General features: G+C 40.6%; 1 protein-coding gene across 8 annotated transcripts in view; it reads right to left on the bottom strand.

Annotated features, from left to right (window-relative positions):
• The window catches only part of LIMCH1 (LIM and calponin homology domains 1), a 338591-nt gene that overhangs the window by 15799 nt on the left and 303148 nt on the right, over positions 1-19644 (bottom strand). For 7 of the 8 annotated variants that reach the window (XM_060091444.1, XM_060091435.1, XM_060091495.1 and 4 more), the window contains 4 exons: positions 15411-15451; positions 5015-5095; positions 2017-2109; positions 1032-1136 (listed from right to left, as the gene is read on the bottom strand). In XM_060091444.1, coding sequence (XP_059947427.1) covers positions 1032-1136; positions 2017-2109; positions 5015-5095; positions 15411-15451 — 320 coding nt within the window. Of the gene's footprint in view, positions 1-1031; positions 1137-2016; positions 2110-5014; positions 5096-9249; positions 9253-15410; positions 15452-19644 lie in introns of all 8 variants that reach the window. The other variant, XM_060091485.1, reaches the window with a different exon arrangement.

Below are 19644 nucleotides of genomic sequence, written 5' to 3' on the forward strand. Positions count from 1 at the left end.
TTTGGTGAATTACTTTTGTACAATCTTCATTTGTATTAAGTTAAAATTGGATAATTTAAAAATTTCAGTGTATTGCAGCTTATATTGACTACAGAAATGACTAATATGACATATACCCAAGTGATATGTTTATTGCAAAATGAATTTATTCTGTTATTATACCATCAAAAACTAAAATGCAGATTATGGACTATCCAGGTGTTGGTATGACCTCTGTCCACTACCTCCATGACCTTATTTGGGGGATATGGAGGTTGACCAACCTTTCTGGACTCTCTCCAGACCTTGAAGACATATATATATATATATATATATATATATATATATATATATATATATATATATTCATGTGGAATTTCTTTTTTTTTTTTTTTTTTTGTGGTACGTGGGCCTCTCACTGTTGTGGCCTCTCCCCTTGCAGAGCACAGGCTCCGGATGTGCAGGCTCAGCAGCCATGGCTCACGGGCCCAGCTGCTCCACGGCATGTGGGATCTTCCTGGACCGGGGCACAAACCCGTGTCCCCTGCATCGGCAGGTGGACTCTCAGCCACTGCACCACCAGGGAAGCCCAATTCATGTGGAATTTTAAGAGTGATTCAGAAGAAACTTTCATGGAGGCCGGTGAGAGTGTATTGTTGGCATCCTACTGCTAACATCCAGTGCAAAGAGACGTATGGTCTGGCAGAGAGAAACATATGTCTGCTAAATGAATGAATGATGGGCAGTTAGAAAGACATTCCAGCACATGGCATCACTAACCAGGGTCTTGCCAACCAGTGCAGAGACTTTGGTTTCCAGCCTGCGGGGGCAGGGCTGGCCCTAGTAATACGTTTACTGCTCTCAGGGATTGACTCTAGGGTTTCACCACGGCAATGACAGTATGATGGGGTACAATGGCCACGTAGTAGCTGACATAATTCTAGAGAAACAGCTAGTCTTGGCTTCAAACTGGTGGAAAACTTGGCCTTGTGGTTTAGTACTTCTACTTTAGTTTTCTTATTTCATGAATTCCTTTTAATCTATGGTCTTACCATTGTCCCACTGCCTTCAGTCACAGAGGAGGATGTAGACAGCTGGTCTGCAGAACTTGAAGAAATAGTAAATGGAACCACAGTGTCCTCAATTATTTTGCGCTCCTGGGGGAAGGACAGGAATTAATGAAAGGGAGAGAAAGGATAAATCATATTTGTCAAGAGAGAAGTGTCATTAAAGAAATTTAGGGACAAACATCAGAATTATGTATAAACAAGCACGGCATAAAAAAAGGTCTTACTTTTAAAAAGCATGTAAATCAGATAACATGCTCTATGGGCAATGATTTAGAAATTAGCATTTAATTTAGAAAAATAGAGTCTTTGCAAGTTAATTAGTTAGTGTGATTCAAGAGGCCAAATTAGAAATGCTATTAGGGAAAGTATTATGCACAAAAATTATTGTTGAAGAAAAAATTCACAACAATATTAATCATAAACAGATTTTGGATAATATACATAAAGTGTAGTTTCAAATTCTCGAATATGGTCTGGTTTGTTCATCTAAAAATGAAACAAACAAAGCCAAATTCTCCTCCCTTCTAAATCTCTTTAGTACCATACAGTGAATGCAGTAGTAAGGATTCACTTAGCCTTGATATCAAAATTATCCTCATAAAAATTAATATTAATTCACTACTACCAAACATGCTCGCCTCAAACAAACACACAAATAAACAAATTGATACTTTCATGTCATCTAAGACAAATCAAGAATCTGACCTTTGTGACTAAAGAAGAGATACAACTCTATTCTCCCCCTTGACCATGACTCAACACACCCTTACCACAAGCTAAACTTGGAAGAGTAGTAGTCTTTTACAGCCTATAGGATAGGACTCTTTTAAAAGGTTGATAGGGCTCTGTTGTGAGTAAAGAGAATCAGACATGCCCCAAGGGTACACATAGCACAGACAGAGAAAGTGCTGATAGACTTTGAGGAATCAGGGCTTCAGGGTCAAATTCCTTCCGGGGAATTTCCTACCTCCTCATAGTATCTGCGTTCTTCCTCTTCCACCTCCTTTTGGGCCTTTTCCCACTCTTCCTTCAGCTTGTCCTGCTCCTTCTGGTATCTCTCCTGTTATGGAATTTCCATAGATTGTTCTGAACGGACCAGTGCATACATCATTGGGACTTTTCCCCCCGCTAAACCATCACGTACAATGTGTTGCAAGACTCTCTTCTTGCTGTAACGTTCTGAAGCTAACCCATTCATGCACCAAAAGGGGAATACCATTTCGTGGTACTCAGACATAAAAATCCAACAGAGAACGATCTTTTCTGCTGTGGGTGTTTCATAGAATTGTTCTTCAGATATATGAGTAGGCATTTGCTTATGGAAAGAGAAAAGATGGAAAGATTCTAAACTCTTTCTTAACTTGGGTTTTGTCCTTAGAGGTAGGTTAAACCAATAGTTTGCTTTTACTGGGCCCTTCAGAGATGAGTTTTGCCATTCCACTGATAGAAATACGTTGCTGCTGGGACAGTTTAATAAAAGATTAAAAAAAAAAAAAAACCTTGCAGGTTTACAAGATAGATGATGGAGAAAGGTCCAAAGTGGACAAAACGATAATTAGCTGAGTGGCTGAATTACTCTTTGCTTGTGGCCATTCTACTAAAATGGAATCTTCCTAACTTTAAGTCCTCCTGAATTAAGAGTAGCTTTTAAACAGCCCATTAGAAGGCTTTGATATCAGAACTGCTATTATTGTTTTCAGAAAAAAATAGGACACTAGTCACCACTTCCAGAGAAAAAAATAAAAATACTCTGAATAGGATAAGGAGAGCTTTAAAAATGTGACTGGAGTCCCTGACAGCTGACTAGAAGAAATGAATACATGGAAATTAAAACGAATGCTTAAGATGCGAACTGACACCCCTGGATGCCTTGAGAATGGCATCCCTGACATGACAGAGACAAAGGAATTGCTGGAGTATGCTATGCACAGTCAAATATTTTAGGCTGATTACTGTCAGTCTTCTCTCTGAGGCTAACATGAGTCTGTGCTTCCATCTTCTTGGGGAAGGCACCGAGAATTCCTCCAGGTATTACTTGTTATGTTATTATCTTAGGAGCAAAAGGGCTTTATGGGATTGTCTGGAGCCTAATGTTCCTATTAATGCTCTGGCCAAACCATTGTTGGTCAACCCATGGTAGGCTTTTAAACTTTGGCTAAAAATTTTGTTATAAAACCTAATATTGTAAAGTTTTAGACAGGGACTCCAAGGGTCTTCAGAATAGAGGAAACAGACCTTAAAACTTTACAGAAGATGAAAAACAAGCAAAGCTTCTTACATTTATTGGTTCTAGGAGCTTATATCAAATGTTTCCCTCACCAAGAGGATGAACTGATGATACAGGGGCCAAAGATATGGTATATCTGTCCACAGACACACACACACACACACACACACACACACACACACACCCTTCCTTCCCCATAAACACCTTGCCCCTAAGCCCACAACCCACACCTAAAACCACGGCCACCTTTCAAAGTATAACTGACACAGCACTACCATGGGAAACACAGGCTGTCTTCTTTACTCTGTGGAATTTCTGACTCCTGGTGGAATGGGCATCTGACTTCCAAGAGAATAGCAGATGACCAGGGCTGGTCTGGGGTCTCCGAATGGACCTAAATGTCCCAACAGCTCTGGGACTTTGCTGAACCTAGTTCTTACTAAGAACTAGATTTTGGTATTGAAGGTTTACTCCTATGTAATTTTGAAAAGTGTCAAACTTAACAGGCAGACCTAGAGCCACACTACAATTAATTAACTATCTAGCTGACTCTTGCTCCCCACCCCTGGGAATTAAGCCAAAGGATTAGAACAAAAAGATAAGAAAAAAAAGTAAAATAAACTTGCATTAAGCATTGCTTTCTACACATCAGCAGAAAGTCACAAAAATAAATGAGATTTAACATTCTTTTTCTTTATGACTTTTGGTAAAATCAATACCATTGGGAGTATAGGGGAAAAAACGAGTTTTAGAGTCACCCAAGCTTGGATTTGAAACGAGGCTCAACATTTGTTAGAGGTATGACCTTGGGCAATTATTTAACTTATTTTGAGCCTTAATTTCTTCAATTGAAAACTGAGATCAATAAGACATACTTTGATGAGTTTTATGAGAATGAAGTTAGGTAAAATATGTCAAGCACCTACAAATATGCCAGTTCTGGCACACCCCAAATGCTCAGCATAGGTTAGTTTCTAAGGTTACTAGATTATTTTTTGAAGCTCTGTTGCTCCACAAAACTGGGATGAAACAAGTAGGAGCATGATAAGTTAACTCCCAGAATTTTTCTAGAATTGAAAATTAGGAGCTTTTGCTCAAAGATGGAGCAAACATTTCTACTTAAGGAAGAAGACCCAGGTCAACTTTTATTTCTCATGTAGGCTATAAATAACTTTCTGATAATTCTTTCCCACTCCTAGTTGGACTGGAATTTGATTGGCAGCGAACAGGGTGATGAGTGGGTGGATTGGCCCTTAATCAATACTTGGATTTTTTTCTAAGTGAAATGCTTTCTCCTTATGTTCATCAGTGTAACCTCTGGTGGGAGGAATTAGACTCAGAGCATTCTGTCTCATGGACACAAAATGAACAGACTTAGACTCAACGACTTCTGAGAAGAAGCTGATTCCATGTATTCCCTGGTCTAAACATCTATTTTATTTATTTATTTATTTATTTATTTTGCAGTACGCGGGCCTCTCACTGTTGTGGCCTCTCCCGTTGTGGAGCACAGGCTCCGGATGCGCAGGCTCAGCAGCCATGGCTCACGGGCCCAGCCGCTCCACGGCATGTGGGATCTTCCCGGACCGGGGCACGAACCCGTGTCCCCTGCATTGGCAGGTGGACTCTCAACCACTGCGTCACCAGGGAAGCCCTAAACATCTATTTAATACAGCAGAAATTAAGAGAGCATCACCAAAAAGAAGAAAAAAATAAAAAGCAGCAAACCCAGTCCTACCTGGAGCAAACGTTCCTGCTCCTGTTGCCATTTTTCCTGTCGCCTGCGTTCCTCTTCCGGGTCCCATGCCCACAACTTCAACTGTTTAGAATATAAAACCCATGATCAGAACTGAGCCATGTCCTCAAGGCCAGGCCAGGACAAGGGGCACAATTAGCTCACGGTTTGACACCCAGATGGACACACAGAAGCAGAAACCTTCCCGTATCTAAAGGTGCTCTTTGTTGGCAGAAACTACTTTTTTTTTTTTTTGCGGTACGCGAGTCTCTCACTGCTGTGGCCTCTCCCGCTGTGGAGCACAGGCTCCGGACGCGCAGGCTCAGCGGCCATGGCTCACGGGCCTAGCCGCTCCGCGGCACGCGGGATCCTCCCCGACCGGGGCATGAACCCACGTCCCCTGCATCTGCAGGCGGACTCTAAACCACTGCGCCACCAGGGAAGCCCCAGAAACCACTTTTTAATCTTAGTCCCTCTTTGGTTTACTTCCAATATGCTGGTATGATTCTGTGAACCTTTTCCGGAGCTAATGAAAACGCGAAGTAATTAGCCACTGGCATGGGAAGGCTTTTGCTTTGTTTCCCTTAGAAGTGATTTCTTAAATGTATTCACGCTCCTAAGCATAAGATACTCATTCTGCATATTGATCCTGGGTCCAAGCAAATAGGAATGTTTATTTCAGCAGAACTGCATTTTGTGAGAAGTGGTGTTTGCTGTGCTATAGAACTCATCTTTTATACTGCTATTATTGCTTTTCCATCCCAGTTTTCTCTAAAGTGGGATCATTTAACTCACCAGTGTTCGCCAGCATCACCAGAGATCCAGGCAAGGGGAGTCCCTGATCAGGGCCCACAAAACAAACATTCAAACCCACAGACTTTGGTGTTTTTGGTCTTTTAAAAAAGGTTTTTGTGATTTTGAGAACCAAGTAAGTAAATGGGAATAATGGGAGAAGGATGCATGAACCAAAGTGGGCACCCAGGCCTCGGAATATGAGTGGGATTGAGAGGGTCTGAGGGGGAAGAGAAATCACAGCTAGTCCCTGGGAAACCAGCAGAAGTGGGGAGGCTGATGTGTTTAAAGTTGGCCTCCCTTGTCAACCAGAGTAGGTGCTGAGGCAATCCAGGCTCCCCGATAACTGTGCTTCTTCCCTTCTCTCTGTTCTGATGGGACAGTTTGGGGAGGCACTTAGAACGGTCTGGGAATCCTGAGGGAAAGAGCAGGGTGAGGGTGAAGGAATTAGGGAGGAGGGGGAGAGTCTGGGGCAGGGTGCGGGGCAGGCAGACTCTACCTACTCTGGCTGCCTGCGAAGCTGGACAGAGTCAGTCCCATCCAAGGTTTAGATGGGTCTAGCTACTGCCCAAGGTAGCTGGGCCAGCCCACCTCCCCTGCCCTGCCCCCAGTAATCCAGGCTACCACTCAGGTGCACAATGGCTGGCCCATCCAGGGAAGTCTCCAGGCTGAGAATACGAGCCAGGCCATGGCTGTTGCTCAATTTTTAACATTATAAATATCTATAGCTTTAATGTATTTAGACATGTGAAATGTGGGCCTCTGTGGATACTCTTGCTGTGGTTCCTGCAAATGGTAGGGATGGTCACAAAAAGTCAGAGAAAGGTGGCCAAATCAGGGAGGGAAATGTATTTCCTATATGCCACTCTTGGGATTCATACTGCATATCTGCATATGAAAGCCTCTGACAAGTTATGCAGTAGAAAAACTATTTTATTGTATAAAATCCAGAGTTTCCCACATTTCCTTGGATGACCATAAAATGTCATCTAAATATGGATCCCAGGTTGAAAATTCTCCTGGAATTAATGGAGTTGGATGTTGGCTCCACTTGGCATTTTCCTAAGACTTGGAAGCAGTTTAAATGTTCAGACCCTCTCTCAGGGGCATGGCTCTTCTTTGACTTTTGAGGAAAAGGGTGTGGTAATGTGAATAAAGCTATAGGGAGCCCAATGGGGAAAGTCCAACAGCAGGAAAATAAGAGCAACAATTAGAAATTATTTAGTTAATTTTCAGGTTTCCCTAGGTTGTAATGGCAAGAATAAGTCAGGAGTAAGCAGAAACAGGAGGGAGAAGTGTGGGATATGGGGATTGAGCACAGAAGACAATATGGAATATTTGTTAGAAAGCAAGAAAGAAAAACAATGAGCATTTTCAGAGGAAGATAAAGAGGAAGAGACTATTGTGATAAACAGGAGGGCAAGAGAAGTGGTCATGCTCCTTTTTCAGTGACTATTTGCTGAGCACTTACTTATGACCAGGTGGCATAGCAGGCGGCCAAGAGCCCCAGCCTCATGGAGCTTACAGCTGAGAGTGGGGATGGGGGTGGGCTTGTGAGGGAGTGACCCATATATAAACGATCCCCAGGAGACAGTGGGATAATTACCATAACAGAGATAGAAAAGTTTCCAGAGAATGAATGCAGAGCGTTTGGCACACTTTGTTCTATAATTTATCTGTTTACAGATCTGGATCTTTCCCTGGCCTAGGGGTTCCTTGAGGGCAAAGAGGGCCCTTTATCCTGCCTAAGTATCTCAAGACCTTGAATTTTTAGGTCTTCAGGAAATGTTCGTTGAATAAATAAATGGAATAACTTCATGCTGGCTGGGTAATGCATCCTCTTCTCTCCCCTTCATAGACCCTATAGCTTTGGGCCACTTCACATCTGAGCAAAACTGCCCCGAGTCTATTGAGTTCAGACTAATCGAATGCTTACTTCCCCTCAACCTTCTCTTATTTTCCAATTTCTTTTAATTTTCCATTCTATGAAGAGCTATTTATCATCAAAAGAACATCAAATTTAGGTGGGTATTTTCAAGAATTCACCTATATGGGTCAGTAATTTCTCTCTTTCTTATTCTATTTTCCATACACAGAAATAAGAATGTATCTCTGTAGGACGTCCTTCCTCTCCATCCCTGCCAGGCGGGACTAGAACAACTTGACATGGTTGTTCCCATGTCATTTAAAATGGAACTCAACGGGTTATGTTATACTACTCTTCAGATCTGTGCCATGAATGCCAGCCTTGGGGTCCTTCTGGGGGTCCCATCCTCTGTGGATGTACTCAGCTTCCCAACAAACTCAGGATTCCCAGTACTGGCTTAAGACTGAGCCTCCACAAATGGTTGGTAGTTCTGGAACGTGGCTGGAGATATTGGGGAGGGGTTGTGATGGGTGATGGGTCCCTTCTCCATTCTGCACAGGTACTTAGGAATTCCCAAAGTGAGACAATTTACCTATAGATAAGAATTGGTGTTGGCTATGGTGGGCCTCTTGGATTAGCCACTGGGGAGGATTCGTTCATGTATTGGGCACTGTGCTACAGGCTTCTGTGTAATTATTTCAAATAAAGCCCACAACACTCTGAAAGTGTTATTATCTCACTGTACTACCAAGGAAGACAAGGTTCAGAGAAGTTATACAGCACCTTCAGGGTCATATGGTTAGTAAATCTGTAATCAAAGGTGCAGCAGTGATTATGCAGCTACACCTGGGGGCCTCAGGAAATGCTACAGTTGATTGTGCCATAGAGGAAGGCTCCAAACCAATTCAAATTTCAGAGGGTGAGTATTCCAGGCTCAGCATTGGAAATACTCAGTTCAGAGAAGAGTCAGGTCTATGAAGAATGTCCAGGTATAATTCAGCAGCAAGGAATTTCTACAGTGTCATGGGTCTTGACATTTTAATTAGCAAGTGCTCTCTTTATTTCATCGAAATAAAGAATTGAAAACTAAATGTACAGTTAATATTATTCAAGATACTGATATTCAAGATGGCAGAGGAGTAGGTGGACGTGGAGTGCATCTCTCTCCACATAGGAATACATCTATAGATGCAACAGTTCTCACAGAACACCAGCTGAAAACTATCAGAAGACCTTGGACACCAGAAAGGACTATAAAGATCCCTTCATGGAATGGAAGGGAAGCATTTGAGGCTGTCAGAAGAGGGTGAAGCAGCCGATCTGTGGCAGAGGGGACAGAGAGAGAAATACACAGACGGTCAGTACCACAGCCCTACATGCCCCGGACTGGGATGTATGTTCACAGGCTGCCCCTCCAAGAGCAGAGGCAGTGAGAGGACGTGTGAGCACCAGTCTGCACGGGGAAGCAGTAGGGACAGAGCCTGGCACCACCTCCTGGTTCTCCCTTTCAGGGAAACCAGGGAAACAAGAACTAGCAAGAGCTTGACAAATGCCTGGCTTTGAATTGGAGACCATTCACCTGCTTATTGTTTCATTCCTGGAAATTTCACTGAAAATAAGTAAGAAAAAAAAATACCTGAAAGAAAGAAAACAAAGAACAAAATACCCCAGAATTCCTAAAAAACAGGTCTTGGTGCTCTGGCCATGTGTCAGGCCTGAGCCTCTGAGGTGGGAGAGCCGAGTTCAGGACATTGGTCCACCAGAGACCTCTCAGCCCCATGTAATATCAAACGGCAAAAGCTCTCCCAGAAATCTCCATCTCAGTGCTAAGACCCAGCTCCACTCAACGACCAGCAAGCTAGAGTGCTGGACACCCCATGCCAAACAACTAGCAAGACGGGAACACAAACCCATCCATTAGCAAAGAGGTTGCCTAAAATCATAATAAGTTCACAGACACCCCAAAACACACCACTGGACTTGGTCCTGTCCACCGGAAAGACAAGATCCAGCCTCATCCACCAGAACACCGGCACCAGGACCCTCCATGAGGAAGCCTACACAACCCACTGAGCCAAGCTTACCCACTGGGGGCAGACACCAAAAACAATGGGAACTATGAACTTGCAGCCTGCGAAATGGAGACCCCAAACACAGTAAGTTAAGCAAAATGAGAAGACAGAGAAATACACAGCAGATGAAGGAGCAAGGTAAAAACCCACCAGACCAAACACATGAAGAGGAAATAGGTAGTCTACCTGAAAAAGAATTCAGAGTAATGATAGTAAACATGATCCCAAATCTTGGAAATACAATGGAGAAAGTACAAGAAACATTTAACAAGGGACTAGAAGAACTAAAGAGCGAACAAACAATGATGAACAACAAAATAAATGAAATTAAAAATTCTCTAGAAGGAATCAATAGCAGATAACTGAGGCAGAAGAACAGATAAGTGACCTGGAAGACAAAATAGTGGAAATAACTACCTCAGAGCAGAATAAAGAAAAAAGAATGAAAAGAGTTGAGGACAGTCTCAGAGACCTCTGGGACAACATTAAACACACCAACATTCGAATTATAGGGGTCCCAGAAGAAGAAGAGAAAAAGAAAGGGTCTGAGAAAATATTTGAAGAGATTATAGTTGAAAACTTCCCTAACATGGGAAAGGAAATAGTCAATCAAGTCCAGGAAGCACAGAGAGTCCCATACGGGATAATTCCAAGGAGAAGCACGCCAAGACACATGTTAATCAAACTATCAAAAATTAAATACAAAGAAAAAATATTAAAAGCAGCAAGGGAAAAGCAACAAATAACATACAAGGGAATCCCCATAAAGTTAACAGCTGATCTTTCAGCAGAAACTCTGCAAACCAGAAGGGAGTAGCAAGACATATTTAAAGCGATGAAAGGGAAAAACCTACAACCAAGATTATTCTACCCAGCAAGGATCTCATTCAGATTTGATGGAGAAATTAAAAGCTTTACAGACAAGCAAAAGCTAAGGGAATTCAGCACCACCAAACCAGCTCTACAGCAAATGCTAAAGGAACTTCTCTAGGCAGGAAACACAAGAGAAGAAAAAGACCTACAATAACAAACTCAAAACAGTTAAGAAAATGGTAAAAGGAACATACATATCGATAACTACCTTAAATGTAAATGGATTAAATGCTCCAACCAAAAGACATAGATTGGTTGAATGGATACAAGAATAAGACCCATACATATGCTGTCTACAAGAGACCCACTTCAGACGTACGGACACATACAGACTGAAAGTGAGGGGATGGAAAAAGATATTCCATGCAAATGGAAATCAAAAGAAAGCTGGAGTAGCAATTCTCATGTCAGACAAAATAGACTTTAAAATAAAGACTATTACAAGAGACAAAGAAGGACACTACATAATGATCAAAGGATCAATCCAAGAAGAAGATATAACAATTGTAAATATTTATGCACCCAACATAGGAGCACTTCAATACATAAGGCAAATGCTAACAGTCGTAAAAGGGGAAATCGTCAGTAACACAATAATAGCAGGGGACTTTAACACCCCACTTTCACCTATGGACAGATCATCCAAAGTGAAAATAAATAAGGAAACACAAGCTTTAAATGATACACTAAACAAGATGGACTTAATTGATATTTATAGGACATTCCATCCAAAAACAGGATATTACACTTTCTTCACAAGTGTTCATGGAACATTTTCCAGGATAGATCATACCTTGGGTCACAAATCAAGCCTTGGTAAATTTAAGAAAATTGAAATCGTATCAAGTATGTTTTCTGACCACAATGCTATGAGACTAGATATCAATTACAGGAAAAAATCTGTAAAAAACACAAGCACATGCAGGCTAAACAATACACTATTAAATAACCAAGAGACCACTGAAGAAATCAAAGAGGAAACAAAAAAATACCTAGAAACAAATGAAAATGAAAACACGATGACCCAAAACCTATGGCATGCAGCAAAAGCAGTTCTAAGAGGGAAGTTTATAGCAATACAATCCTACCTCAAGAAACAAGAACATCTCAAATAAACAACCTAACCTTACTCCTAAAGCAATTAGAGAAAGAAGAACAAAAAACGTCAAAGTTAGCAGAAGGAAAGAAATCATAAAGATCAGAGCAGAAATAAATGAAAAAGAAATGAAGGAAATGATAGCAAAGATGAATACAACTAAAAGCTGGTTCTTTGAGAAGATAAACAAAATTGATAAACCATTAGCCAGACTCATCAAGAGAAAAAGGGAGAAGACTCAAATCAATAAAATTAGAAATGAAAAAGGAGAAGTAACAACTGACACTGCAGAAATACAAGGATCATGACAGATTACTACAAGCAACTCTATGCCAATTAAATGGACAACCTGGAAGAAATGGACAAATTCTTAGAAAGGCACAACCTTCTGAGACTGAACCAGGAAGAAACAGAAAATATAAACAGACCAATCACAAGGACTGAAGTTGAGACTGTGATTAAAAATCTTCCAACAAACAAAAGCCCAGGACCAGATGGCTTCACAGGCAAATTCTATCAAACATGTAGAGAAGAGCTAACACCCATCCTTCTCAAACTCTTCCAAAATATAGCAGAGGGAGGAACACTCCCAAACTCATTCTACAAGGCCACCATCACCCGATACCAAAACCAGACAAAGATGCCACAAACAATGAAAACTACAGGCCAATATCATTGATGAACAGAGATGCAAAAATCCTCAACAAAATACTAGCAAACAGAATCCAACAGCACATGAAAAGGATCATACAACATGATCAACTGGGGTTTATCCCAGGAATGCAAGGTTTCTTCAATATACGCAAATCAATCAATGTGATAAACCGTATTAACAAACTGAAGGAGAAAAACCACATGATCATGTCAATAGATGCAGAAAAAGCTTTTGACAAAATTCAACACCCATTTATGATAAAAACCCTCCAGAAAGTAGACATAGAGGGAACTTACCTCAACATAGTAAAGGCTATATATGACAAACCCACAGCCAACATCGTTCTCAATGGTGAAAAACTGAAACCATTTCCACTAAGATCAGGAACAAGATAAGGTTGTCCACTCTCACCACTATTTTTCAACATAGTTTTGGAAGTTTTAGCCACAGCAATCAGAGAAGAAAAAGAAATAAAAGGAATCCAAGTCACAAAAGAAGAAGTAAAACTGTCACTGTTTGCAGATGACATGATACTATACAGAGAGAATCCTAAAGATGCTACCAGAAAACTACTAGAGCTAAACAATCAATTTGGTAAAGTAGCAGGATACAAAATTAATGCACAGAAATCTCTTGCATTCCTATACACTAATGATGAAAAATCTGAAAGAGAAATTAAGGAAACACTCCCATTTACCACTGTAACAAAAAGAATAAAATACCTAGGAATAAACCTACCTAAGGAGACAAAAGATCTGTATGCAGAAAACTATAAGACACTGATGAAAGAAATTAAAGATGTTACAAACAGATGGATAAACCATGTTCTTGGATTGGAAGAATCAACATTGTGAAAATGACTATCCTACCCAAAGCAATCTACAGATTCAGTGCAATCCTTCTCAAGCTACCAATGGCATTTTTCATAGAACTAGAACAAAAAATTGCACAATTTGTATGGAAACACAAAAGACCCCGAATAGCCAAAGCAATCTTGAGAAAGAAAAATAGAGCTGGAGGAATCAGGCTCCCTGACTTCAGACTGTACTACAAAGCTACAGTAATCAAGACAGTATGGTACTGGCACAAAAACAGAAATATAGATCAATGGAATGGGATAGAAAGTCCAGAGATAAACCCATGCACATATGGTCACCTTATCTTTGATAAAGGAGGCAAGAATATACAAGGGAGAAAACACAGCCTCTTCAATAAGTGGTGCTGGGAAAACTGGACAGCTACATGTAAAAGAATCAAATTAGAACACTGCTTAACACCATACACATAAATAAACTCAAAATGGATTAAGGACCTAAATGTAAGGTCAGACACTATAAAACTCTTAGAGGAAAACATAGGCAGAACACTCTATGACATAAATCACAGCAAGGTCCTTTTTGACCCACCTCCTAGAGAAATGGAAATAAAAAGAAAAATAAACAAGTGGGATCTAATGAAACTTAAAAGCTTTTGCACAGCAAAGGAAACCATAAACAAGGCGAAAAAACAACCCTCAGAATGGGAGAAAACATTTGCAAATGAACCAACTGACAAAGGACTAATCTCCAAAATATACAAGCGGCTCATGCAGCTCAATATCAAAAAAACAAACAACCCAATCCAAAAATGGGCAGAAGACCTAAATAGACATTTCTCCAAAGAAGATATACAAACTGCCAACAAACACATGAAAGGATGCTTAACATCTTTACTCATTAGAGAAATGCAAATCAAAACTACAATGAGGTATCATCTCACACCAGTCAGAATGGCCATCATCAAAAAATCTACAAACAATAAATGCTGGAGAGGGTGTGGAGAAAAGGGAACCCTCTTGCACTGCTGGTGGGAATGTAAATTGATACAGCCACTATGGAGAACTGTATGGAGGTTTCTCAAAAAACGAAAAATAGAACTACCATATGACCCAGCAATCCCACTACTGGGCATATACCCTGAGAAAACCATAATTCAAAAAGAGTCATGTACCACAATGTTCATTGCAGCTCTATTTACAATAACCAGGACATGGAAGCAACCTAAGTGTCCACTGACAGATGAATGGATAAAGAAGATGTGGCACATATATACAATGGAATATTACTCAGCCATAAAAAGAAATGAAATTGAGTTATTTGTAGTGAGGTGGATAGACCTAGAGTCTGTCATACAGAGTGAAGTAAGTCAGAAAGAGAAAAACAAATACTGTATTCTAACACATATATATGGAATCTAAAAAAAAAAAAAGGTTCTGAAGAACCTCGGGGCAGGACAGGAATAAAGACACAGATGTAGAGAATGGACTTGAGGACACGGGGAGGGGGAAGGGTAAGCTGGGACGAAGTGAGAGAGTGGCATGGACACATATACACTACCAAATGTAAAACAGATAGCTAGTGGGAAGCAGCTGCATAGCACAGGGAGATCAGCTCAGTGCTTTGTGACTGCCTAGAGGGGTGGGATAGGGAGGGTAGGAGGGAGACGCCAAAGGGAAGAGATATGGGGATATGTATATACGTATAGCTGATTCACTTTGTTATAAAGCAGAAACTAACACACCATTGTAAAGCAGTTATACTCCAGTAAAGATGTTAAAAAATACATATTATTCAAGATACTGATTGTGAGAAGGAATATAACCCAGACAGCATGGGTCTCCCAGGGAAAGTCCAGGCTGGGCCCTGTCTGCTGATGATACACTGTGTTAAAGTATTGTCTTCATTTAAAAAGCTGATTTTGAATGCCTACAGAAGTTGCATATTTTATTACTAATTCCTTATGTCACATTCATTTTGGTTGTTTCTTTTAGATTTTACTTTCCTGACTCACCATTTTGCTTCCAGGCATGATAACAACTGTGCAAAATGATAATCTATCTCTTTCTCCATAATTCAACTGACAGCATTATATGCGACAAAAATGTTCTTTTACAATCAAAAGTTTGGAGACCATTTTTGATTGAATCCCCTTTAAGTGAATCAAATACCTTATAAATTAAAATCACACTAAATGCATGATCTTATTCCTCAGTAGGGATTACTTACAGGTGTAGTTACAGGTGACTTTTCACTGCTTGGAGAATCCACTGTATAGAAAGAAAGGAAAAAAGATCACAATGTGAGTAGCTTCTAATTGTCTTTCTTTTTTGATCGTCTCAGTGGAGTGTGGTTCCTATGTCAGCTTCAAACCAACTTTTTTTGGTTAGCCAAGAGCATTAGAAAATCATGATAAAGCAGACCCCTGAAGCAGCTTGTACCCATCACCAAGAGAAGTTATGACCAGTGTAATATGATTGATCCCATCAACTAGCACCAGGTACTAGATTATAGGAAGCAAAATCTATTCCTATGAGTGCTCGTTTTAAGGCACCTTGCACTCTGGCTTGACTGACCAGTTCCCTCACTGTCTGACACAGAGAAGGATCACACAGAGAGAGGCCAGATGTCATCCAGGAAGTAGAGAAGGTGACACAGTTAACAAGAGGACCGTTACCAGTTCCAGGTAAATGCGTCTAATCTTTGTTTTTGTTTTTTTTTTTTAAAAAGAAGAAGACCATAAAGAAAAGGTGAATATTATTTCTTTGGATTTTCAAAATCAAAGTAAAATTCTGCGAATTTCCCCCAATTTTAGTACTGATAACTGGTACTGATATCAATGAACCAGCTCTTTGCTAACTGTGTGCCCCTGGAATCAGAAATGAAGAAAAGTACCAAATATAATTGGTTGCCCACAACATGGATTTTGCAAAAAAGAAATAGAGCTCCCCAGTATGCATTTTACCTGACTGGGAGAAAAACTGGGAACGTCGCCAAGAGTTCTGAACTCTCAGCAGAACGCTGGCAGTGCCAGGCGACTCTAGATCAGATGGCAGAACAGAACAAATAGAAAAACCATGAAAACAGGGCTGAGACTTGAATAGAACCACACTCCCAAGTACTAATGGAGGTTCGGCTGTCATCAGAACAAGGATTGAGAGTGAAAGAATCCAAAGTACAAAATATCTCAATAAAATGCACACAAAACCCGAAGATGTGGTCAAAAGTCCATAGATGGGCCAGTTTATGCTATTGTTTGGTGTTGGGTGGGAGTTTAGGAGCTCATACTTAAAGGTGATATTGTTAAGATGCTGAATCTCAAAAATGATGGGATGATGTGTGATGTAAGGGCAAAATGCACAGTTTACATTGCTTTTGGAAAGCACTAGAAAAGTATAAAAGACAGCAGAGATGAGTTCAATTATTCTTACACACTTTATAAATGTTATTATGGAAGTCTGTGGTGGCAGTTATATACGTGTGTAGTAAAAAGATGTGTATGTGTGTATCTGTAATGGGGTGGCATCAAGCAGACAGAAGCTGAAGGCAGGCATTTGCATCCTTAACCTAAATGCTATGCTCATCTGTCATCATTCTCAATGCAAGTAAAGACATCGGTTTTTAAAATGTGCACATATTTTCCTGAAACATCAATTCAAGATATCTTTCTACTATTGGGAGACAGTTGAGAAAAGAAAATCTGTCCTCTTTAAATGTTATTTTATGAATGTTTTCAGAGTATTTAAAGACTATTTGTGCACATGTGTATGTTTAAGGGAAATCTGTGGAGCATCACTAGGGCCCCCAGCACATCTGCAGTAGCCTGTCTGAGCAGTCGAGAAACAGACCACTTGGTGGAGATGGTGGCATCATCACTGTCCTGGGGAGAGAATGTTAGGTATGGCTCCAGGATTCCTGATCCTGGCCCTACAGCTTCTTTGGACTTGATGTGCAGCCTCTGACTAGTCACTTAAATGTATGCTGACTTTTTTTTTTTTTTTTTTTTTTTTTCAGTACGCGGGCCTCTCACTGTTGTGGCCTCTCCTGTTGCGGAGCACAGGCTCCAGACGTGCAGGCTCAGCGGCCATGGCTCACGGGCCCAGCCGCTCCGCGGCATGTGGGATCTTCCTGGACCGGGGCACGAACCCGTGTTCCCTGCATCGGCAGGTGGACTACCAACCACTGCGCCACCAGGAAAGTCCCTATGTTGACTTTTTATAGCTGGACAAAGCGCTATACTCCCCCGTCAACCCCTAATTAAAGACAAATCATGTCTTTTAAGACTACATTTATTAGAGGCCTTTTGCTTCTTGAAAGATAGGAACTTTATACACTCCAAACAAGTATTAATGTTATTTTTACATCTACCAGTGATGTTTTTGGTACACAATTTAAACACATACTTCAAGCCAGTGGTTTCCAGAGTGTGGTCCCTGGATCTGTAGCATCAGCATCACCTTTGGGAACTTGTTAGAAATGTAAATACTGTGGCCCCAGCTCAGACCTACACAATCAGACGCTGTACGGGTGGGGTCCAGAGAGCGGTGTTTTAATTAATCCTGTAGGAGACCCTGCCACATCTCAGGTTTGAAAATTACTGCTATGTCTCTACAATATATTTTAAGGAGAGCATTTAAGAATGCTTTATTCCTGCCTGGCACCTTGCTTTATACTCCTACTCCTACTGCAACTATTCTGCAGCTACTAGATTATACTGTAGTGCTTATTCTAGGTCAGATGTTGAGCTAAATGCTTTTTTTTTTTTTGGTTTATCTCATTTAATTCTTCTAACAACCCTATGAGGTTGGTACTGTTATTATTTCCAGTTTACAGGTGACAGAGATTAGAGAGAGCTTGGTGGGTATGATCATACAGATTAGAACTCGAAGAGCCAGAATTTGAAGCCAGGCCTTCTGTCTCCAGAGCCTGCAGCTGTAATTACAGCTTCCATGAGCCAGACAAGAGTATGGAACAGGTGTATGACAAATATAATCCCATCTTGAAGAATGATTTTGGAAATGCTCTAGTGCCACTGAATTTTATTTTTCATTCACCTTAGATAAAGCATGAAGTAAAGTCCCTTAATTCAACAGCACATTTTACAAAATCGAAATGCCTTACAACAGATAATTAGATGTAAAAATATCTAAGACAATAAAACTAATTAATATGGCTTAAAATATCTATTTCCTCTCTATATTACTTATATACGCAATTAAAAAGTGCTAGAAATAGGGCAGAATTAAAATCTAAATGTGACCAATTGATGACCCAGTTAGGAGAATTTACTTTTGTCACTTCCCATCAGGACAGTAGGGCTGACGAATTTAAATCAAATGCTTTGAAGACAGTATTGAACTTGTTTCCACATTAAGAAGCTAGTGATCATCAGTACAGGTACCAATTAATTCCCTCCCGAGTACTTCCTGTTATGTAGATAGAGCCCAACTTATCTCCCAGCCGTCAACAAAGACTAATGGAAGCCAAATAGCATTCTGCCAAAGAGCTGCCCATCCTTGAAAAGAAAAGTAGCAACAAGTCCCCAGCCACAATGACCCTGTACATCTTCTCTTTGCCTGGACTGATAGATCTATAAAGTGTACTGGGGAAAGCACATTAAAAAAGAAAAACAAGAAACCTTATAGTTCTTGCCTCCTGAACTCTTGCCGTTTTCACATCACATCAGTAAAGAGAGAGAACTCACACTGGTAAAGCCCGGTGGTCTGTCTCTTGTGAAGCATAGTCCCTATGGATCATGGAATCCTCAGGACCCATCCCCCTACTGTTCACAGCCCTCAGGCTCCTTTCTGGTGGTTGTGGGCGCCTGGGGTTCTTACCAAGATAAAGGGATTCAAGTTGGGCTCTTAAAGAGTGAAGGGGTGAATTCACAACCTATACATGGCCTAAAGGTACTTGGGGAGTTTGCAGTGGCCATTGCCATTTTAAGACCTTCAGAGGCCCTAAACGCCCATATTTTTTGAGGCCATCCCTCCCTAAATTATACCAAACATGTTAAAATGTATCAAACATGGGACAAAGTGAGAGAGTGGCATGGACATAGATACACTACCACATGTAAAATAGCTAGCTAGTGGGAAGCAACTGCATAGCACAGGGAGATCAGCTCGGTGCTTTGTGACCAACTAGAGGGGTGGGATAGGGAGGGTGGGAGGGAGACGCAAGAGGGAGGGGATATGGGGATATATGTATATGTATAGCTGATTCACTTTGTTATGCAGCAGAAACTAACACACCATTGTAAAGCAATTATACTCCAATAAAGATGTTAAAAAAATAAAATAAAATGTATCAGACATATGAAATATATTAAGGTTTATCCTCAGCCTATATATATGTGTTCCATATAACTATATATTCTAACTGTAAAGAATTTTTGGAAAGATTAAAGTTTTTGGCTATGAGTAACACATTTAATCTATGATCATGAATGTTTCTTGGTAAT

This window comes from Mesoplodon densirostris, chromosome 1 (genome assembly GCF_025265405.1).
Source record: "Mesoplodon densirostris isolate mMesDen1 chromosome 1, mMesDen1 primary haplotype, whole genome shotgun sequence".
Classification (NCBI taxonomy): Eukaryota; Metazoa; Chordata; class Mammalia; order Artiodactyla; family Ziphiidae; genus Mesoplodon; species Mesoplodon densirostris.